Source organism: Uranotaenia lowii, chromosome 1 (genome assembly GCF_029784155.1).
Source record: "Uranotaenia lowii strain MFRU-FL chromosome 1, ASM2978415v1, whole genome shotgun sequence".
Lineage (NCBI taxonomy): Eukaryota > Metazoa > Arthropoda > Insecta > Diptera > Culicidae > Uranotaenia > Uranotaenia lowii.
The window spans coordinates 176,362,330-176,386,132 of NC_073691.1; the positions used below are offsets into that span (position 1 = coordinate 176,362,330).

General features: G+C 39.0%; 2 protein-coding genes across 8 annotated transcripts in view; one reads left to right on the forward strand and one right to left on the reverse strand.

Moving 5' to 3' along the window:
• LOC129760719 (tyrosine-protein phosphatase 99A-like) overlaps window positions 1–19,752 on the forward strand; it is a 352,268-nt gene extending 332,516 nt beyond the window's left edge. For all 7 annotated transcript variants that reach the window (XM_055758409.1, XM_055758612.1, XM_055758550.1 and 4 more), the window contains 5 exons: window positions 14,287–14,606; window positions 14,668–15,434; window positions 15,499–15,795; window positions 15,892–16,160; window positions 16,225–19,752. In XM_055758409.1, the coding sequence (XP_055614384.1) occupies window positions 14,287–14,606; window positions 14,668–15,434; window positions 15,499–15,795; window positions 15,892–16,160; window positions 16,225–16,747 (2,176 nt within the window). In that variant the 3' untranslated portion in view covers window positions 16,748–19,752. The remainder of the gene's footprint in view (window positions 1–14,286; window positions 14,607–14,667; window positions 15,435–15,498; window positions 15,796–15,891; window positions 16,161–16,224) is intronic.
• A 1,888-nt stretch (window positions 19,753–21,640) lies between these two features.
• Window positions 21,641–23,338, reverse strand: LOC129739142 (probable methyltransferase-like protein 15 homolog). Its single transcript, XM_055730548.1, has 2 exons — window positions 23,229–23,338; window positions 21,641–23,095 (listed from the first exon to the last, which is right to left on the reverse strand). Exon 2 carries the CDS (start codon window positions 22,772–22,774, stop codon window positions 21,701–21,703), a length of 1,074 nt encoding a protein of 357 aa, XP_055586523.1. The 5' UTR covers window positions 22,775–23,095; window positions 23,229–23,338; the 3' UTR covers window positions 21,641–21,700.
• Between the last annotated feature and the right edge of the window lie 465 nt (window positions 23,339–23,803).

Here is a 23,803-nt window from a genome sequence, read left to right on the forward strand (position 1 = left end):
TTAGGTGAAATCTGTGACAATACGGTGAAAAATCCTTTAAAAAGCAACACGTCGATTGATTTTCTGCGATTTTCCAGTGAGTCCAAGCCAACCAGCGTACACAAAGCTTGATATTCTGGCATATCTTCTTGCTAGCCGAGGTTTCTCAATGCGTACCTTAGAAATCTTTTTTGGACTCTTTCAATTCTATTCTTCTTAACATTGTAGTTTGGCTGTCACACAATACTAGCGTAATCGATAGTGGTTCGGATAAGTCCAACATGAATTGAGACGATAGATCTAGGTCTAGATCTTCAACAAAGGATTTCTTTATTACGGAACAGTTGTTTTCAAGACAATAATCGTGCACTATGTTGCTCATTTTCCTAGAAAAGGTGATCACGTTGCATTTTGAGGCATTGATTTTCAAACCAAAATTGCTGCAACACTCAGAAAATTTGTTAAGCGCATTCTTGGGATACCGAACAGAAAGGAAGATTTTCGAATCATCTGCGTAGATCGACACAAACAATTCAGGCAGCGCGTCGGGGAACTCGTTCGTTACAGTAATGAAAAGTGGGGGTCTCAAGTGACTCCCTTGTGGTACGCCCTTTTGACCAGGAGTGCGTTGGATCTCGAATTACCAAGTTTTACAAATTGAACTCTTTCTATGAGGTACTAACGTATCTATTGTAAACTAACACCGGTAATCCCATTTTTGCTCTGCACTAACAGAAGTGCTTTAATATTGATTGATAACATCAAAAGCTTACAGACATGTCTAAAGCTTATGACGTCTTGCGAACCCTGCGTCATCCATTGAGAAGCTCCGGAAACAAATTCTGCTAAATTAGCCACAGTTGGTCGCTTTTACAAAAAACCTTGCTGAACATCTGTCATCTTTCTGTCTTGCCATGGCCATGGGTCTGGTCGTAAATTATGATCTCTAACATTTTTGGTATAGCAGAAAGAATTGCTACCCCTCTATAGTTTTCGTTCATTCGTTTTCTCGAACCAAAACAAACCATAGTTCAAAAAAGAACCACTGTTTGGAAAAGAACCGGGCAGAGTATGGAAAGCCGTCTTATATCTAATCGAACGGCTCTCCATGCCCCACTCTTGCCATTCAGTTTTTAAAACCATGAGTGACGAGCTGCAGCTCTTTTTCGAATAAGCCGCAGCTCTTTTTCGAATCCCGGTCACGGCATACATGCACTTTCCATAGGTTGGTGGTTTTAGCATTTGTAAAATGCTAGCCATCAAAGAGCCTCGAAAGATGTACGCTTAGAGTTAAGAAAAAAGGAATATCTTCGAGGAAACATCAAGTTTCATTGGGATCCTGTATGTATTTGTGTGGTTCATTTTCGAAACGTGGCTCTACTTCTAGCCGTGGCTCTTTTTAAAACCGCTTTTTTTTTTTCTGTTAGAGAGAACGAACGAACAGTTTTCTGCTGTGTTTTAGCTCGAACTAGAGTTGAGCTGCGAGACACGGGAAACAGGAGCTATTTTATGAACACAATTAGCTTTTTCCCAGCTTATCAAACGAACAGCTGATTGTTTACCAATTTTTTTTTTTTGGCAACCTCTGATCGGCTGAGTAACATCATCATTTAGTATGTTCTATGACGCCAAAACCAAATGAAAGTTAAATGATATGTGCCACAATAACGTTTTTTCAGGTTCATATGAGTTTCTTTAGATTCATCGCATTTAAAACTGGTAATAAATGTGAAATCACTACTGAAAACGTATAGGTATTTAATTCGAACGAAAAAAGATTTCTATTCTAGAAACTAATCTTCACAGTTCAAAATTAAACTTAACCTTGATGTTATGATTTTTCAAAACAAAACAAAATTGGCGCATAATTTATCTGATTGGTGCCTAGATACGGCAAAGGTCAGTTGTACTAGCGATTGCTTAACATTGTTGGTTGAGTATGGCCTTCATACACTGTCAATATGGTGGGCGTGGGAGCGCAAAGATAACTTATACCAAGATGCCACTAGATGCTGGTTCACTTTGTTTATGTTTTTTGTTCTGTTTTGAATAATTACAGTTGATTTGTATTTTGAATGTTGAAAATTAGATTTGTTCAATGATTTTTCGAAAGAGGATTCTTATTTTCTTCGAATGAAATATGTAAGCATGATGGAAACAATGAGTAAAAAATTTAAATTTTATTACAAAAAAAACTATTGAAATTATTCACATTTTTTATTGAACACCCGTTAAGCTGCTGCTGAGCGCTGGCTGCCGCCGCCATGGATTTTGCTAAAAATATCATTCAACCAAACCGCGCCCAGCTGAATTCAATACGGTTTTAATCCGCAACTGGATGTTATTATTTTCAACAACAGAGCAGCAACGACGAAAAAGGAAAAATAAACAACGTGCGTAACGGCTTTGCATCTTTTTCTAAACTCAACGACACCGGCTGGGTGGATTGAGCGATAGGGAGCTCTAGGCGTATCCAAACTTTCTAGTGTTAGGAAGTTACATGAGGTTGCCTCTTCAAGCTGAAAATTGATAACAGCTTCTGCCAGAGATGCTAATCAATCAGTGGTGTCAGTCGGCGGATTAAGATTGAAGATTCTGCAGATGGGGCTAGAGTTATTTGGATTTTAAAATCTTAACAGGTTGAAATTTTAAGATCAGAACCACAATTTTCTTCTCAGATAGCTGATTCATACTCGTATTCCACAACTTCCTTAAGTTGAACTTGAAATTGCGATGTCAAATCATGGATCAAGATGGACACTTAACTGAGAATTGATATAGAAAATTGTGAAAATTTAACGTATTTTTTTTATGTATTCATTTTGAATAGAAGTGTGCTTAATCGCTTGGCGCACGGCACCCTCCCAAATAAACGCACTTCAATCAATAATTTTGAATAAATAAGTCATTCATTAAAGGAATAAGTTCGAAAATTTGATATCTTTTATAATTCTCAATAAATACATCTTAAACTAATTTATATTGTAGTGCAAAGATGTTTATAGTGAATTGATGGATGAAAGTTGTATACAAAATAAACATAAAATATGAAAAAACTCTAACTATTATCAAGCCATTTTCAAGAAACTATTTATAGAAGAAATCTTTTGCATAACGAGTAAATTTAGTTGTATTTCTATCTCCATTCGGATCGTTGATGGATTTTTTTACACAAGTTACAAAGATTAAAGTAATTTTCGGGATCATCCTGTTCAGCAGAACGTAGCGTTAACCAAAATTCAAACAGGACAAGTTGAACATTTGAAAAAAAATTATCTTCTGAATAAAGTACGGAATTTATCGGGTCTACTAGTATCCTATTGTCTCAAGTAGTTTAGAGTACTTAAAATGTTTGGAAAGAACGTCTTAAAATCGACTTCACAAAACTGAAGCTGCTTAGAGTAAGGTCGCCAGAATTTTTCCCGGATGTATCCGGAGCAAGTTTGCTAAAAAAAAACTGTGTTTGTTGAGAAAAAAAATCTGACTTTCTGTGATTTTACCCCAAAATTCTGTGATGGTTCTCTGTAATGCTATTTCCTTTATTTTAATGGAAAATTTATGATAAATTTGGTATTTTTATATTTAAGTTGGGTAAAAGCAATTAAAAAGACCAATGTTATTACAAAGTAAAAAACCCAAATTTTATATTGGCAAATTTGCTCAAAACTCTGTGATATTACAGATTTTTTGTGATTTCGGCGATCTTGATCCGGACCGGCTAATTTTAATTAAAACAGAGGAAAAATCCGGGAGTTTTTCATCAAAACACATAAGAAGATTTTAAATCATATTTTAGGCTTCAAAAAATCGTTCATGATTATTTTGTTAAACTTTCTCGAAAAACTTCGTCTTTTTGTGGCAGAAAACTTTATTTCTCAAAAATAAGCATCTCTTATTTTTTCAACATTCGAAAGCTTGAGCTTTCCCCTTTCATTTAAGTTTGGCATAATCCATCAGGGGCTCTAGGACATTTTATTATTTTGAAGATTTTTAACCTTTTTAAATAAAAGTTTATTCAAGGGCAAAATCATACTTATCATTGTTAGAACCCTTGTCCTACCTTCAGGGTTATTTCGATTCCATATGTAAACAACATGATCCAATAGGAAAACTCCCTGGCTACAACTTTGTCGAAGACATCAAAGTGATACAAATTGAGAGAAAAGAGTTGTAATGTCGCAAACAGAATGAGTATGATTTCATTTAAACAATGTAATGAAACTACTCATCGTTGATTGTACAAAGACCAAAAATAGTATCCTGACGTCTTAGTTATAGATTGTAGCCTGTTTAAATGCTCAGAACGGTTCATTTACCTTAAAAAATGTATAAATTTGATGAGGATAATTTAAAGTAAAGAGCTTTCATGGGGTTTTATTATAAAAAAATGTCTCCTGCTTTTCTTGAAAATTTATAAACTTACATACATTTTGAGCTAAGTTACTGTGAGAACTTTCATGAACATGTATGTATTTCGCACTCGGAAACAAATTGTTTTTTCTTCTTACATTTAAGCCTAAATTTAACGTAATCCTCCTGGATCTTTGTAGAAAATCTTTTTTTTTTTGTTTCGATTATAATCGTTTTACCATCTTTATGGCATTCGCGACTTTAAAATCTTCTATCCTTTTTGATGATTTTTGAAGGTTTTTATACTTTTCACTGTCAATCGATTGTTCAACCTTAGACATGGGTACGACAAGGATGGTAAAGTTAAATGATCAAACAAATGTCAACCTTTTGCATGGTTGAATGCATAAGTTAGCGTTTTAAGAGGCCTTCGTGTATGTAAAAAATGTGGTCGAATTTATGTTTACACACGTTTTTAAGCGAAACTTCAAGTTTGTTTATTCTTATCGAAAGTACCCGAACTGAACTTCATGTCGTTCATTGATTTCATTTTATCAAAATAAAAATGGAAATTACAAAATCTCAACATCAACTAAGTTGTCGACAATTTTTAGTGGTTGATTTTGAATATTTTCTTAATTCAGTTTTTTAAATTTTAAATTATCAGATTTTTTGAGAATTTTCTCAATTTTGCTTTCTAGAATTTTGAATCTGTTCAAATCAACGAACATATTTTTTCGAATTTCTTTGATGAAATTTGAAAATGCGGCTTTTTATCTGGAAGCATTTAAAATGGAACACTGCAATTATTTGTCTGTGGATTTCTGTATTTTTGGCTCTAATCGGAATGTCATTTTCTTATGCTCATGAAAAAAAACCAACAATCCTCAGAGCTGATCTTGTCATGAACAGAATTTTTGCTGTGGATCAAAATGCTAAAATAGTTGTTCTGCATTAATTTGCCAGATTTTTCGCATATGCGAGATGTTATATTGCTCAAACTATAAAATGAGTAACAAAATTTCCAAGTAAAGCAGGAGCCATCATTTATCATCTTAAAACTCCATGAATTCTCTTTATTTCAGACAATCCTGATCAAATTTATGTAAAAGATAAAATTATAAATATAAATAAACAATTTTAATCATTTAAACAGTCTTCAATCAATAACTAAGTCGTCAGGATACTATTTCTGGTCTTGGTACAATCAACGATAACAAGTGTTATTAGATTAAAATAAAAATAATCACTCTGTTTGCGAAATTACAACTCTTTTATCTTAATTTGTATCACTTTGATTTTCTTCGACAAAATCGTAGCCAGGAAATTTTCCTATGAGATCATGTTGTTTACATATGGTAAAAACGCTTAAGGCAGGACAAATGTTCTAGCAATGATTAGCATTTGATTTTGCACTTGAATAAAGTTTTAAAAAGGTTAAAAAATTTGCAAAAAAATGTTCTAGAATCCCCGATAGATTATTTCAAACTTGGGCTCAAATGAAAGAGGAAAGGCCAGCTTTCGAATGTTGTTTTCGATACATAAAATTGTTTTATAAAAGACACCGTGAGCTATGGTATGTGAATTGATTTTCATGGCAAGAAAAAAATATAGCTAGCTTCAAAGTGTGCAATTTTGCTTCATTCTGCGATCGGAAATCGTAAATGGACCTTGCCGAGATGGAATAAGCAATCGAATTCATCCGGAAAGCTTTTTGAACCGCCGCACTTCGCCTTTGTGAGCCGAATTTTGACTAATCGATGCAAGACAAACACAGAATTACTAGGTGCGCTTATGCATAAAGTTATTCCTGCCGTGCATGAAGTAAACGTTTTGTTGTGCTGAACACTTGCAGAAAATCTGACCCTGAATCATCCCACCAATTCGTCACGATTGAGACACCATTAAGATAATTGTTACTCTAATGCATGTGTTTGTTCAAACTTCGACGACATCGTTTTCTATCGAACCAGTAACTTTATATGTACATTTAGCCCATTCAAGTTATACCTATCAGAGATGAGTCTCTTTAAATCAATTATAAAAGTTAACCTCACCTACAATGACTAAACGCAACAACTTCCTACACTTATTGCGCTCGGCAGTCACTTCTCGAGTCGCTAAATCAGCGTGTAATTCGTATGGCGACCGTTACAAAAAAAATACGTTGAAGCGTTTCTGTTTTTTTCTCGCTTTCTCTCTCTCCTGCTGTGCCAGCCCATTGAATCTATTTATTGCTTACTTAGTTCGAGTTCACAGACAACGGACCGAATGTGGCACCTTTTCAATATTTAGTCCCAAAGCAACCGACCACAGTGCCTATGATGATGTAATGAAGATTATTTTCTTTTTTCTAACAAAAAAAAATCGCTGTTTGAGAAAATATCAAAACCATCAGACGTCTGTCGATGAATCTGAAACTGTTTAATGGGACCGGAAAAACGTCGAGGAGAAAGAGTAAAGCGCGAAAATTAATTCGCTCCACAGTCTAACGCTATTACCGTTGCCTTATATCTTGGAACAGTCTTATTCGCGTTGACAATTTAGACTCCCAAATCATGATATCGTTTTCAGAATTATAGGAAACCAGTTTTGAGTCTCATTCAAAGCTGTATCGAGCTTTTTTACAATTTTAATAAAAAAAAAAGTAAAGAACTTTCTTCTAGGTGGATTAATCGATAAGATTGAGAGTAGTAAATAGGGGAAGAAAAGCTATGTTATGTACATACATAAATATATCTACTGGCTTAAAACTACACAGCGCTGTGCTAAGTAATACTACAGCATCGCCTAAACAAGAGGATTTAATACATTCGGATGGATGCAGTGAGCGCAACGAATGCGTAACAAATAGCAGCGCCGCGCCTACCCACAACAATCAAACAAATGCGGTGCGATAATACAAGCGCGATTTACACAGATGATCTTCAGATGATTGAGTTGTTATTGGCCGAAGAAAAGTCATCAACTAAGATTCACTTTTCTAATGGCTTTGGGGCTGCCTTGGGTAAAAAAAAGTCCAAATTGAATCAATTCTTACGACTGCGACGATTTTAAGTAAACTAACTAACATCATGAATTTCAATGGAAAGAGATTTTCTTCGGAGAGATCCACATTAAGACAACATTTGACTATTTTTGACAACAACAAAAAAATACAAAAATTAATTAATATTATTTGAGTGTTTTACTTAGATTATACATAAATTATTGCCACAAAAATAATAAAATAGATATGTACATAAGACTAGCTTTGTTCGACTTTTAAACGACTTAATTAGTTTGAATATTTGGAGTTATTTGTTTTCGGACATTAATTGATAATTGCTTTCTTTTAATTCGTGGGGGTTAGGAGATATACTTTGTTGTACCAATCAAAGAAATTCTTCTTTTCTGACCGTAGGTAGTTGAAGATCCACATCGTTGTAAATGATTTAAGTGGCAAGTGTTATGTGTTCTTATTTCAGTCGAAAAAGTGAATATTTTGGACGATCGTTGTTGAGTGTAGATTGTCGAAGACGTACATACATTATAGTTCAAAAATCACAAATATCTACCAAAGGTAAAATATTTTGGGACGTGGTTTAGTGAATGAGTCTAGCTTTTAGATATCTTTTTAACACCGATTTTGTAAGGTTTGAAGTTTTTGGAGAATTGATTGAGATGTGCGTCTCCAAACTGTTATAAGACAATTCAGCAAAGAATGAATGAATTCACCACAGAGAGGAGAATGTGTTTTTCTCTAAATTTTGTTTTTGGAAATCCCAGGAAAGAGTTTCATCTGAATGTAACCCCAAATATTTGAAATTTTTAACCTTGAGTATCACAAACTCGTTCAGGTGTAAGTCCCGGTGAGGAGGTAAAATTGTCCTGATCGAATGAAATAACATGTACTTAGTTAATTTTTTTAGTAGTGTAATGATAGAAGATTACTGTTGAAAAACATGGATAACAATTTAAGCTCATGTTCTAGATTATCGATGATTGTGATTGGAGATTTCCTTCTATAGAGAAGAGCTGTATTATCAGCGAATAACCTTGCTGTCCCTATTAAAGGAAGACTACATAGATCATTGATATATAGAAGGAAAAGAATCGGCCTTATATTGCTGCCTTGAGGCATGCCAACGCAGATGTTTCTAGATTCACTTTTTGTTTTGAAAAGTTCTATCGATTGGATCGCGAGGTATACTATTCCAGGCATGGACTCACATGATTTCTTAAAAATGTTGGACAATTATTTCCGTACGAATTTCATTTCAAAAACCAGTAAATCCATTTCTTAAAAAAACTATAGGAAAATATCGTGAGATTCTAATTTTTAAACACAGATTAATCGACTACAAACACTCTGCAAAATTTTACAGTGAGTCCCCGATTTTGTAACGCACCGATTATGATGATGACTCTATATGCATCTGCACGTTGTTGGCGACGTACCACTCCATGACCGCAATGGCAAGATGCCAAATCCGGCTAAAACAGTACGGAACAACCGTCTTTCTTCAGGAAAGGCAGCAGACGTTTATTCAAACACTCTTTCACGTAAATTTCTTGGTTGACAGTCCCGGAAGCTATGAAAATGTTGCTTTTCAAGCCACAGGTACAGATGTCTTGCCAAACCAGTTATTTCTTCGCGAACTTTGACAGTTTCATGTGCTTGAAAATATCTGCTACCTTTCCCCTTCCTTTTGCCGTATAAAACTCCTGTCCCGGAAGCTGCTTGTAGTCGGCTTTGATGTAGGTTTCGTCGTCCCTTACCACGCAGTCAAACTTCGTCAGCATCGTCGTGTACAGCCTCCGGGATCACGCTTTGGCCGTCGTATTTTGTTTATCATCGCGATTTGGAGTCACTACCTTCTTGTGAGTCGATAGTCCGGCTCGTTTTTTGGCTCGATGCACGGTTGTAGACGATACACCCAGCTTATTTGCGGCATCTCGGAGAGAGAGGTTAGGGTTTCGCTTGAAACTACCGGCAACTTTCTTTGTCGTATCAGCGGCTTCCGGTTTTCGATTTCCCCCGATCCAGACTTCCTGGCTGTCGACAAACGTTCCCCAAACACTTTAATTACATTTGTAACGGTTGATTTGGCAACTTTTAGCGATTTTGCCAGCTTTGCGTGCGAGTAGCTCGGATTTTCGCGATGCGCGAGCAAAATATTGATACGCTGCTCTTCTTCCTTGGACGGCATTTTGACAACTGAAGAGTGAATTCCAAAATCAAAATAGGAGCAACATTCTACACACACACACACACACTCACCTTCAATATGAGGGGTGTTCAGATTTTTTAAATGCAAAATTGAAAGAAATACGTCAAGTTGATATTGACTAAATTTTGACCGTATCACCCTTTATGTAGGTACGAAATAAAGTATCATTCTAATTTTTAGAGAGTAGAAATTTGAAATTAGGCGAGATAAGGGCATAATGAGCACCTAAATGAAAACGCTTATTTAACCTTATAAAACATGAGTTGTATTGCAGGATTTTTTTTTTTTGACACAAAAGAAGCTCATGTCGTGTACGGTATCGAATTTAAAAAGCTGAAAGTAACATTGAAAAATGCATTTAAAAAACGTGTGTCAAAAGCTGAAAATCAGTCACTGTGTGGGGCAAGTAGAAAACCCTCTGAGGCATAATGAGCTTTCTTCTCGAGTACGCAACGTTTCGATCCGAACGAGATAGGTTGAACAGAAAGAGGGAGGGGGGATGTGGCAGTTGAAAGCTCCAACGCTCCAACGCCAAGCTTAGCGCATTTCATCACTGATGTATACAAGCTCAGCTGACGCTATTCATGATGGCAATGATTGTGTTCGATGACAGTAATGACAGACGCTGATGACGATAATGATGCGAAGAAGGTGGAGAAAAAGTTGGTTGTTGCTGTTGCTTCTGCTGGAACCAGTTCTTGACTTTGCGTACCCCAGATAGGATTGGTTCGGTCGGATTCGGCGACTTAATCCGTGTCTCTTGTCTTGCATTCGAGGGAAAGGTAGGGGAAAGTGAATTCCGGTTTTGTTTTGCTCAAAGTTTTCGCTACTCTCGACGTTGAAATTCTTTGTTTTTGGCAAACGGATAGTTTGGGTTGGTTACTCGGGGCAATTTTAGTCTTGCTAGTGTAAGCTCCCGCGAAGATAAGAGAAGTTTCGAATGACTTATTCAAGTGCGCGCTACCTGCCGATATATTTACAGGACCTAGGTAACGAGTATTGCGCATTAGGGCAGCCAGAGAGCGTCCATTAATGGACCGTCGTATCTAGTAAATCTACCATCAAACAAACTGATAAACGTCGTCAGCGTCGTCAACTAATGAGTGATAAAAGCAGCGCCCAAGTGCAAACCATTAAGAAGCAATGATGATAATTTCTTATCAGCCGGTCGAAATTGGGGGGTTGCTAAATGGTAGTGGTATCTAAATTTGCAAAAAAAACAGCGAGTTTCAAATCTAACATGTCATCAATATGGTCGATACGAAGACGAGTTCCTCGCCTGGTGCGCACCAACAAGAGTGCTTTTCCGCAAAGATTAGGGACCGGATCTTCCACTGCTAAGTAGAATGTGTCAACCCGTTTAATTTCGAACACCGATATCACCCGACTTGATATTACGAAGTGGAAAGGACAGAGACATAAACACAGACTTAAAGTTGTTGCACGAAGCTTCAAATTAATGAATATCTCCTGCTAATCGTCAAGAAAAGAAAGTGATAAGCGCTGAGCTATACTCAGTTAGGAATAATGAAAAACTGGTTTAGGTAAGTAATGGAGCAAATCTGGATTTGGCGAACAGAAACTCTTAAAGGGAAAACAAAATCAAATACATGTCAGAATATCCAATACAAACGGTAGATTTCAACTCAAGGATGTCTATCGATATAAGTAAAAGTAATCGATATAAGAATGTTGTTTGATAACTCGAAGATATCCAAAGTCGGTGAAGGATTATATGGTTATGTACGAGAAATGTTCCGGTAATTATTTGAGACCCCACTTTCAAAAGCATCCTAACTAATCTAAACTCTTCTATGGAGGACATGATGCCGCTAGTGTCTGCTTAGTAACTCCCATGAGACGTATCTCAAGTTGAGATTCTCAACACTCATCCTCAATTCACGCATTTCACGGTCTTTTAACTGCCTCTGGCGGCTCCCGCTGAAGATGAGGCTGCTCCTCTAAAAGACACGCACCGGACCTGTGGCCCAGCCCGTCAATCTTCCATGATTCCATTCGACGATCCCCAACTGGCTTCCAGGTCCTGTTGGAACCCACGATTGACATTTCTAGTTTTGACGATCATTGGTGGAACTTGCAATCGCTAGTGTAGAGTGTAGCTATGACAGGACCTTACTGAAATAGCAAATAATCGATAGCATATGGGATAAATCATCCGATAGACTGAAAATCCCTGAAAAAAAAAAGAAAAAAAAATAAATCGACAGCTTTATTCCACCAGTGAAACCTGCATTGTAACTTCGATTTCAACAGGTTACGGGCATAGATGCGTCTGGTTTGAAAGAAAGGGTTTGCACGAGAGGGGAACTCTCGAGACTTGCGGCTAGCCAACCAGCGCAGAGTGACCAGCCAGCCCCAGTAAACATGAATCGGCAGAGAGGTAACTCAAATCGACAGAGGGATCGCATCGATCTCTCTAGCGATTTTGCATCATCTTATCGGCAGGGAGGAACACACCATACGCGTGCCTTGGGTGAGTGACATGAAATAATCTAAGACACGCCCTCCAGAGAAACACACGAAAACAACCCGAATCGTGTTTGTATGTTTCTCTTCGAGACACGTGTCTGCCTGCATGCGAGCGAAGTCGACGGCTACGATTGAAAGCACGCATATAAAAAGCAAGGAGATAAATGCGACCACACCGTACGAGAGTACGATTCCAACTGATTTCGCATGTACCCATTAGTATTCGATGCCTCTAGGTATCTCAGCAAGACAAACCGAATGAGAATTCTTGCGTTCTTTGGAGTATCGCCGAAATTAACCGTTTTATTCTAAGTTCGGTGACTCAACTCTCAATTTTTTGCATGCTCTGTCGATTTCTGAGAGGACGCGCTTACTGGGGCGCGGTGCCACTGGAGTTCGAAGACGGCAAGGTGGATTCCAAGAGGGTTACTCTCGATGCCGTCTCGCGCTACGCTGTAGGTAGTAACGTGAGTTTTCCGTTGACGGCCCGGAGGAGGACTTGCGGGATCCGAAGCTGAGATTGGTCAGCGCAGGGAGAAGTGGTCCGGTCGAGATGGAGGATTAGCTCAGATGAAGCTGATTACCGAAAGGGTTACTCTCGTGGTGTTGTGCTACGCTGCATTCAGTATGCGTAAGCTCGCATTCAAGTGATGGAAGGGCAGTTTCTAGCCTCACTTCATTGTCGACGCCAGAGCTGTACACCGATTTCTGGCGGGGATCAAGATTGGAAGGAGAACCGCTCTAAAAGAGTTGATTTTGCAATATTCAGCTACGGTGCGGTTAGCATGTGTCCGCTGGTTTTCGATAGCCGGAAAAATTTGTTGGCAATGCTCTTCAACATTCTCCATCTGCGAATTGAGGGGAAGGTTTTGAAACCCCCGATTGGCAATTCTAGTATTGACGATCGATGGTGGAACTCGCAATCGCTAGTGTAGAGTGTAGAGTGTAATCAACGATAACTTTATTTCACCACTGAATCCAGCATTGTAACTTAGATTTCAACAGGTCCGTGGGCCTACCATGATTCCTGATCCAAAGACCTCCATCTGGCTCCGATCCGACAACCTTCCAGCTGATTTCTGGTCTCGACTCTCTTGCTGCGACTCGATGCTTCCTCCTGCGCCTCGTCGCCTTTCCTAAGGTATGACGCTTCTCAGTGGTTGGCTATCTGATCCGACGACCTTCTGTAGCACTGGCTTGATGACCTTCTTTAGTACCCTACTCGTAAGTCCTCAAGTGAATCCTAGTCTGACGACCACCACCTGGTTCTTGATTTGACTTCTTTGGTTGTGGCTCGAAGCTCTTATTTTAACCCGACGTCTCACCAATGGCACAACGACCTACCTCTGGCTCCCGGCTCGCCGAACTTCCGATGGATTGCGGTCCGCTCGCAATGGATTCCCAAAGATCTTTCATGTCACCTGTCCGCCGACCACCTGTTTCCTGGTTTGTCAATATCTACCTGGCTTCCCGGTCCGATGACCTTCCTGTGGGCTCTTGGTCCGACAAGACTCCACGTTCCCGGCTCACCGACCTTCTAATGGCGCTGACACAACGACCTCGGAATGGCTCTGCATCCACGACCTTCTAGTGGCGATGACATTCCAATAGTTCCTGGCTCGTTGTCCTTTCGGGCTTGGCTCGTTGCCCTTCCATCGGCGCTGAATCTTCTTACCACTGTTGATTCCACTCCTCCACCCTGCACCCATGACCTGTTAAACCAGCACTTTGGGCAGTGGAAAGAAGAGACCTTCGTAACTGGTGGTGGAACTTGGAATACTTTATCCAACTAACTTCGCTACCTTATATTCTAAACCATTTCCATGGTACTTGTTTATTCCTAATAAACACATCATGCGTGTGTTTCTACTCATCTCATCGATTGCTACGATGAGACGTATCTCAACAGAGGATTCGCCTAAGAGGACTGCCGTAGAGTATGACCTCCCACCGTCAAGTATAGTTTAAAGCAGTCTGGGGTTGGACCATACAGAGCGGCGATCCCAGGTAGAATTTTAGGTGTAGGGTAGGAATTATACGTGGGTTTACCCTGAGTCGTTTCATTGTACCCATGAACCCAGATTAGCAAAATGGGAAAACGCAGGGTTATCAAGCGCCTAGCAAAAATGCGTAGGTCTCTTGTATATCTTGTAAGGTGCAGACGCTTTTACTTTAAACGTGGCTTATCTTTTCGATTTCTGGTCCATTGAATTTCGTTTTATGTGAACTGAACTTTGATTTTACCTCTTTTCAGAAAATGCTTCCACGCCGCATACTACTACCTGGACGATCCGCCACCCTCGAGTCAGGGCACCGGTGGGGGCGGAAGCCACGGACCATCGGCCGCCATCATCGACTGGGAATCGCCGAGTGAGGTGGCCGGTGAGGTACGCAGTTCCATTTCGGTGGCCGAATTCGCCAAGCACGTGGCGTCCCTGCACGCCGACGGTGACATCGGTTTTAGCAAGGAGTACGAAGCCATCCAGGGCGAGGCCCTCAACGACGAGTACCCCTCCGAGTATTCCCAGCATCCGGACAACAAGGGCAAGAACCGCTACCTGAATGTGATTGCTTGTGAGTATTGGTTGGATTTTTTTTATGAAAAGAATAGGGTTTAATTGAGTTCTGCCTTCAGATGATCACAGTCGGGTTCACCTACGTCAAATTCCGGGTCAAAAGAAACACCTGGACTACATCAATGCGAACTTCATTGACGGTTACCAGAAATCCAAAGCGTTCATCGCTACCCAGGGACCGCTTCCGGGAACCTTCGATTGCTTCTGGCGGATGATTTGGGAACAACGAGTTGCGATCATCGTTATGATAACCAACTTGGTCGAGCGAGGCCGTAGAAAATGCGACATGTACTGGCCCAAGGACGGAGTGGAAACATATGGAATAATCCAGGTGAAATTGATCCGAGAAGAGGTGATGGCCACCTACACGGTACGGACGTTCCAGATCAAGCACACCAAACTGAAGAAAAAGAAGGCCTCACAGATGGAGAAGATGGTCTACCAGTATCACTACACAAACTGGCCGGACCACGGAACTCCCGATCATCCGCTGCCGGTTATCAACTTTGTGAAGAAATCTACCACGGCCAATCCGTCAGATGCCGGCCCGATTGTGGTGCACTGTAGTGCCGGAGTTGGCCGCACAGGAACCTACATCGTGCTGGATGCGATTCTGAAACAGATCGAATCCAAGAGTATGCTGAATGTGTTCGGATTCCTGAGGTACATCCGGGCTCAGCGAAACTACATGGTGCAAACTGAGGAACAGTACATATTTATTCACGACGCACTGGTCGAAGCCATCGATAGTGGCGAGACCAACATCAAGGTGGACGCGATCGGTGGTTTGGTGAACAATATCGATTTTATTGATGGACAGTATAAGGTATTTTAGGGGTTAAAAATGTTCAAAGGGATCTCCATTACTCAAACCTAAATCTCTTTCACAGCTTATCACTAGCTACCAACCGAAGGAGATCAACCTGACGTCGGCCCTGAAGCCGGTCAATGCCATCAAGAATCGCAGCTCGCTGGTACCGTTGGAGGGGAGCCGAGTCCATCTGACACCGAAGCCGGGTGTCGAGGGAAGCGATTACATCAACGCCACCTGGTTGCACGGATTCCGGCGGTTGAGAGACTTCATTGTCACCCAGCATCCGCTGATCGAAACGTTCAAGGACTTTTGGCAGATGGTTTGGGATCACAACGCCCAGACGGTGGTGCTGCTGTCATCGGCCGACAATATGGTAAGGCCTCAACACATGTCCCTCTTAACGAAGAATATTCCTTGCAACATGATTTTTTGAGAATTTTGTAACAAATTGTTTTAATTTCTCTCGCAGTCCTTCCTCCAGTTTTGGCCCATCGATTCGGAACCGATCGAGAGCGACTACTACCGGATCCGCATGGTGTCGGAGGCGGCCGAGCAGAACTTCGTGGTGCGCAACTTCGTGATCCAATCGATCCAGGACGACTACGAGTTGACGGTGCGGATGTTCGAAAATCCGATGTGGCCAGACATGGCCAACCCCCGCTCGATCTACGATTTTGTAGTGCGGGTGCACGAACGTTGCGCCGAGTACCGGAACGGGCCGATCGTGATCGTCGATAGGTGCGTTGTTAGTTTGCTTTTCTCGCTGGAGAAGAGGGTTAACTGGGGTGGTTTTATTTTTCAGATACGGAGGATTCCAAGCGTGCCAATTTTGTTGCATTAGTTCGCTGGCGATGCAGCTGGAGCAGGATCAAACGGCTAATGTGTATACATACGCTAAATTGTACCACAACAAACGCCCGGGTATCTGGAGTTCGTACGAGGATATCCGGCAGATCTACCGGATACTGTCGTACATGCCCAAGGATCTGGGACTGCTGAAGTGTACCGAGTTGCGGACGGAGTTCGACGATGCCGCCATCATGACAGCCACACCTGATCTGTACAGTAAGATTTGTAGCAACGGTAGTATTAATACCCATTTGAACAGTGGAACTGTGGGGTCTGGTGGAGTTGATGGAACTGGTAATGGTGGTCCTCCGAATGCGGAAGCTCCTACGGGGAACGGTACGAACAATGGCGGACCGACGACGACCATCCAGAACGGTGGAACTGTGATTGTTAAGATGAACGGGGAAGACAACGACGAACTGTCAGTGGTGGTGGCCACCAGTAACCATCTGAACCTGGATCATAACCAAACGTAAGGAGCAAATGGTTGGAAAATGGTGTTGCCATTTTTTTAACTCTACGAAACACGTGTTAACCCATCAGTCAGTTAGTCAGCATGTCTCATTATGATTCGGAATCGAGTTTTGGATTTTTTCCGGGACCGATTTCCGGAACGAAGTTATTTATTAGCCAACTAGCTGTAGATTATGACGAAATCATTTTAAAGCAAATAAGCTGCTCGATTGTGTCTGGTATTGTGAATTTGTTGAAAACGTTCTAACATCACCAGTGACGAAGTGTTACCTTCTAGACTTGAGAGGTTCCCCTCCCAGAAGACGTTCCTCTCTATCCATCCTGTACCAACTTAGATTTGTTGCAACATTTGTTGTGTTCCTGTGCACCTTGGAAGCATGTTTTGTGTCTCTAAATATCCTGCTACGCATATTACAGACAAGTATCATTACTTTTATTTACCCTTCGCCCAGGTAAAACTGATCTCACAACGATGCTCATTTGATTTTCGTTTGTATTTTTACAAAAAGTAATCATAATCGTCGTCCGTTCTCCACTAAACAATCCGGAAGGTGAAGGTAACACTTCGGGGTTCTAGTCGAAAACTAAACTAAAAAACAGACAAAAATACCACGAAAGCGCACACACAGCGTTTCTTTTGGAATATCGTGGAAAATTAAAAAAAAAAACTTCATCGGTAGCTAGCGCGTAGCTTCACTCGGGACGGACAAAACGAACAAATAAAGTTTACGCGTAACTATTTTGTAGCGGAATATCCCTTTACAATACAAAAACAAACCTTCCGCAAATGGCCAAGTAATAATTTTGCAACTACATTATTTCAAAGTACAACGACCGTTTAATTCTTGTGTTTTGTTCCATCGCGCGTGTAAATATAGGAAAATAAATAAAATTAAAAGAAACCAAAAAAAATATGGTAAACCGAATTATGTGATTTTCGTTAATCACCGTTATTCAATCGGACCTGCAAGGATCTACTCAACAAGAAGGTTATTAAAATAAGAAGGAAAAACACAAACGTTTGGCCGAATTGTTCCCTCTTGAAATTCAAATTCTAGGGGAGACATCACAGAAAAGACTGGTTTTCTAATTATCATTTCAAATTACGTGGGGCGGGTTAGATAAAATGAAAAGGATGATCATTGAACAAAAGAAAATATAATTGATAAACTAAACACAAACATATACCCACATCATACATTAACTCATTCCGACAATTGGTTAGAGAACAATTGAAATTGCTACAGCACCACCATCAAATTTGAAAACATATGACACAACTCGAAATCACTTAAACATAAAATAAAAGGGTTACAAAAGTTTAAATACACAAAAAAAAGAAATAGTACCATAAAAATACATAAGTAACTCATTGTGCCGGGTCGTTTTGTGTAGGTGCCAAAAGATGTCTCAGTTGGTTGATCGCATTGTTCTAGTTTCGATTTTAATTCGTCATCAATACTCACAAATCGGTAGAACAAATTCAAAACTTCTGCGAACATTTCGCCTTAGGAAAATTGAAATGTAAATTGGCGATAGTTTAATCTGTCCTTTCATTCGCTCACTCATCTGTAAAAATAACAATGACTCAAACCCTTTATTTTCAGTCAAGACGCCATAATGAAGAATGAAGTTTACAATTTCTGACGACATTGTCAAATCTCTAATTGAATTGTAAAACCGATTTTTAAACCTCTAGAAAACCTTGACACAGATGGGACATTTGAACTCTAATTACTTATCTTTTGACAAAAGTTATAGCAAGATCAAAAGCAACACTGTTTAGGGGTGCAGAAAATCAGACTAATTATTCAAGAATTTGATTCTAAATTGTCATTAGTGATGTTTCTTGAATTTCGATTCAAAAATTGAGCTTTGAAATTTGATTAAGATTTTACGTTCTGATTCTAAATACCCTATTCCAATTTTGAATTTATTATTTAATAATTGCAGCGTAACGTTTAGTGTTGCTATTTATACTTGTTTCATATAATTTCACGCGATTTTGGCATCTTAAAATTTATAGTTCTATGTTCCATCATCATACCCTAGCCCTCCACGCAAAAAAAGAACGAATTTATTCAGCCGTACTTTGAACAACTTCTGTGTTTTTCTTTTTTCCTCAAATTTATAAAATGAATGAAGAAAGCCTAACGTTTCGCGGCAACACTACACTTTAGATATTGATAATTATTTGTCAGGTGAAAACAAACAGAAGCACACAACTAACAACTCGAACTAGATAAATATTTCGTGGAAAACTCAAGTCCAAATCATAATAAAATCGATTAGTAACGAACAGAGCACGGTTAATAGAATACACAGAATTACTAGAAAAAATTTGGAGCATTAGTTGAAATTTAATGAAAAACAAAAAAAACGGATATCTCAATCGAACTAGCAAACATAAACACGCATGGAAAATTTTTAAAACAACAAACCAAAATCAAAATTCTCGGAAAAATGTTAAAATCAAATTTGGTTTTTGTTCAGAATACAGTTTAGGGGTCGTTAAAACGATTTAAGAAGAAACAAACACGTAAACGGAGTGAACTATTGATTGACTGAGGTGCGATTTAGTATTGGACTTTCTGTGAAACCCCAACAAGCATATGAAGGATGATGAGTGAAAAACTCAAACACAAAACAAATACTACGTAAACATTTTGATTCAGAAAAGGTAACTCAAAAGAATAGAAAAACAAAATACAAACATTATAAGTAGGAACTATGCAAATTTAGTAAGGTAGGTAACATTTCTGAAACGAAAAACGAAAGGATGGACAATGGAACAGTCTTACAAATGAAAAGTATGAAAAATTGGAAACCATATGTAGGTAACTCCATCTTTGTAGCAGGGCATGCAAGAGGAGTACATTTACCCTAAACAGTGGCCCCACATTTGTGTTTGCCAATGTGAGCGATAAAGGTATGGAGAAAAGTGCGAACATTTAGGTATTACCTGCTAACTTCAAGTTAGCGAGAACCATCCTGTAGAAGCAGGAGAGGAAGTAAAACACAAAAACCATTTTAACGGCACACCCGGTGTAAGGGTGTGAATGTTTAATGGCCAACATACATGCAAAAAATATATGTAAAATTTTATGTGAAATTACTACAAATTTCCTTGAGATGGTATTTTGTGATCCGAAAAATCCATGTTCATTTTGCTTGGTTCAGCTACTAAAAAACTGAAATAGGTAATTTGGAAGATTCATTTTCGATATTTAACTGTGGTGAAAAAATGTCAAATAGTAAGGATAGCATCTGTAGCAAACTCAGAAAAGTTTGATTACGAGTTTGGTTGAAACACGTTTTTGTGAAAGTTAAAGAATTCTCATCAAATATGTTGATCACCAGAAAAGTTTATTCTAGTATTTTAGAAAAGGACTCTTCATTTTACTAGATCAGTAGATTTTTTTTTCAAATGTAGTTGTAAAATATGCGTTTAATACGACTTGTTACAACTAGTCATAAATGCTTCTTTATTTTAGAGCCAACAAAAATTAAAAATGTCTAGTTATAAGGAATTTGAAAAAAGAAAAACAGCTTGTTCTAAAATTATTGGAAGAAGAATGATTTTTGTTAAGTCCAAATTTCTAAAACATTGAAATTTTTTTTATTCATTTTTTCAGCAAACTTGTGAATCTAAATAAAATACACAAATTTTTGAACAAACAAATCTATATAAACTTCATCTCTTGGTTCAAACAATACAAAATGTTGTGCGGAACATGAAAAAATTTTAAGTGACTTAGATTTTAGAGAAAGTTTTGAACTCTAATTTCCAGTAAAAATTGTGAATTTTTTTCAATTTAGAGGTAATCGAAGAAAAATCAGAGTAGTTTTGAATTTCCAAACTTGAGATCTTTTTCTATTTTTTTTTTTTTTTTTTTTTTGATCCGTTGAATTCTAACTCGGAAAATTAAATTAAAATTCTGAATTTCAGTTTGAATCCCTGATCTTGGAATCAAATTTTTTTTTGACTTCCTTGTGTACTTCTTCCGATTCTGTGGCCGGGATCTCGGGGATCTCGGATTCAAATTTCAGAATGAAAATACTAGTAAGCCCAGAATTCAGATTGTCAAGTCATACAATTTTAAATTTGGATTCAGAACCATCGATGCACTCTCATTCTAGGACTAAAATTTAAAACCAAGACTTTAATTCTATTTTACATTTATGGATTAGGATTTAAAAACACTGTCCAAAAGCCAATTTTTCTTTTTTATCGGGTTCATTTTTGTACTTAATGGACAAATGAGCTGAATTCTGAGATTAAACTTAAAAACCGGAACTCTAATCCAGAATTCATAATTCATTTTCTTTTTGAAGTAAATATTCTGGACTGAGCAGTTATGTGTACATTGATGAAATCTTTCTAAATTGCTTTTAACGATACAAACTTTGATTATGATTAAAATGATTCTAAAAAATAAACTTCAGTTTTTTTATCAACATTATTTTATCTTTAAAAACTATTCTGAAATTTGTTTTGATATTTTTTTAAATTTAGTCTTATTAAGAAATATTATTTTTTTAATTTCAAATCACCAACGAAATTCAAAAGTCTGAGAAAGGATGTAAGCCCTTTCTCACGAATGTTCATTCAAATCACTCGTAGTGACTCGTGGCATTCGCCCGCTAGAATAGGTGACTTAAGTCATATGTCACGTCACTCGTCTCGCAAAATAAGTCACAATGTTGAAGCGATCCAAAACAAACAATTTCTCCGGAAGGAGACTATTCTAACGTTTTTCAACTGTCCTTAACAAATCAAAATTCACCAATCTTTTTCTCTAAAGCAATCCAGAATGTAAACTAAAATTTAAACCCTCAGATACTACACCGCCACATGACATCAAAGATTTCGGATCGAAAGATAAATCATCATCCAACGTTCCAATACGAATTTAATGACAATTTCTTAGCACACCTGACCAGGAACATAAAACTTAACTCACCCTTACCGCCGCTCTCAGTTTGGCCGACCGACTCCGGGGATTTCGTTCCACCTCCTCGTCACCCGGAAGCACCACATGTTTGGTCAGCTGCTGCCATCCGGAGCACGGTTTCGTTAGACTGTCCATCGCCTGCCGGTCGTGACAAACGGTGTGGCTGGAGTAGCGCAGCGGCAACCGGTTGGCCATGTCGTTCAACACGTTACCCATGACGTGCCGCTTCACGATGGTGTCCTCGAGCGAGTGGAACGTTATGGCCACCAGTTTGCCACCCAACTTCAGATATCGCTGGGCCAGCAGCATCCCGTAGTTGATTTCGTTCAGTTCATTGTTGACAAAGATTCGCAGCGCCTGGAAGGTTTTCGTGGCCGGATGGCTGGGTCTTAGAAGTTTGTCCAATCGGTGAATTCCCGTTCCGAAGCAGGACTGAACTATGTCGGCTAGCTGGTGTGTGGTTTCGATTTTACGCATCGAATGACGAGCATCGATTATGGCACGGGCAATTTTCCTGTAATGTTTTTCTTCTCCGTAAATTTTCAATATCCGGCTCAAATCGGTTTCGTCAATTTTGGCAAGGACTTCGGCGGCCGTTGGACTGTCCTGGCATCGATCCTTATCCATTCGCATATCCAGGGGACCGTTTCTGCTGATTGAAAAACCACGAAGTCCTTTATCGAACTGCATAGAGGAACAACCGAAATCGAATATAAATCCGTCAATGGAATTTTGTTGAATCTTTAATTCTCGCAATTTTGCGGGAAGCTCGGAAAACCTCCCAAGTACCGGTATGATTTGTTCCGGGTAGCAGGAAGCCAAATCAGTTGCAATCCTATGAGCAATTGGATCTCGATCCAATGCAATAATTTTGGCTTCCGGAGCGGCTTTCAAAATTTCTTTGGTGTGACCTCCCGCACCAAAAGTCATATCAACAAACAGCTCTCCGTTTTGAGGTTTCAAAAACGTGACCGTCTCCCGGGCCATAACCGGAACATGGCCAACATCCGTTGCAAAGTTTCTGCTTAAAACTAATCCTAATCTATGAACACCGCCGGCTAATACCTTCATCATTGCTTGTTCAAGTATTCCATAAACTCCGACGAAAGCACGTCCCGGCACTGCTCTCCGGACAGCCCGGTGGCAGTCGATTGAAGCGTCCTCGGGTGGGCCTTCAGGTGCACGTCGTTAACCAGATTCTCCAACGCTCGATGCTGTCGCGATAGACGTTCGTCGTTCACGGCAATAATGTTGGCACTACCCAGCACTCCGGCCAGCTGATCCCGCAGATACTGTCCCAGATCCCGACCGATTTTACTCTGATCCACCGGCCAACGTTCCAGCAGCTTGAGAAAGCGGTTATAGTGCTGGGACATTATACGCACCGACCGGAAGCTGTAAAATATTTGTTTGTTAAAATAGTCAACTGCAACTGCAAGCTACGTTAAAGGTTGTTCATTCGAAATTTAAAAAAATACAATACATAATCGATTACCCGCTTCAGAGGCAAACTAGGTAGAATACTTACAATAAATTATATAACTTTGGCTTCGAATAACTTTTGATAAATGCTGCCGTGTTTGGGATGCACATTTACATCATGTTTTGCTTTGTGATTCCGAACATGTGAGTTCCATTTTAGGCACTCATATGATTAAAATTTCTGAGTTCCCATCAACGTTCAGGTCGGGTAACACTTTCGTAAACAAAAGGATCCCTCGTGGGAGTGAGTTCTAGTAAGACGTGTCAGTAAAATTAAAAATCTATAAAAAATCCTAGTAATTAAAACATTAAATTTAAAAATACAGATAAAACAATTATTTAGCATAATATATCGTTTATTTTCGGTTTTGAATTGTCTGGATATTGAAGACATTAAAAAGGTTTCATAGTAATCAAGCATTTTCTAAGTGTCACGGATTGCAACAAAAACTTGTAAAAACTTAATTCATTAACAACATTTTTAGTTGAATTACAGATACACATTGTATCAGTTTTAGTAGTTTTACTATGCTTTATTTAAGATTTTCAAAACGGACGTAACCGTAAAATTTTAATACATATAATCAAGATACACAAATGCGAACACATTTATTATAAGAA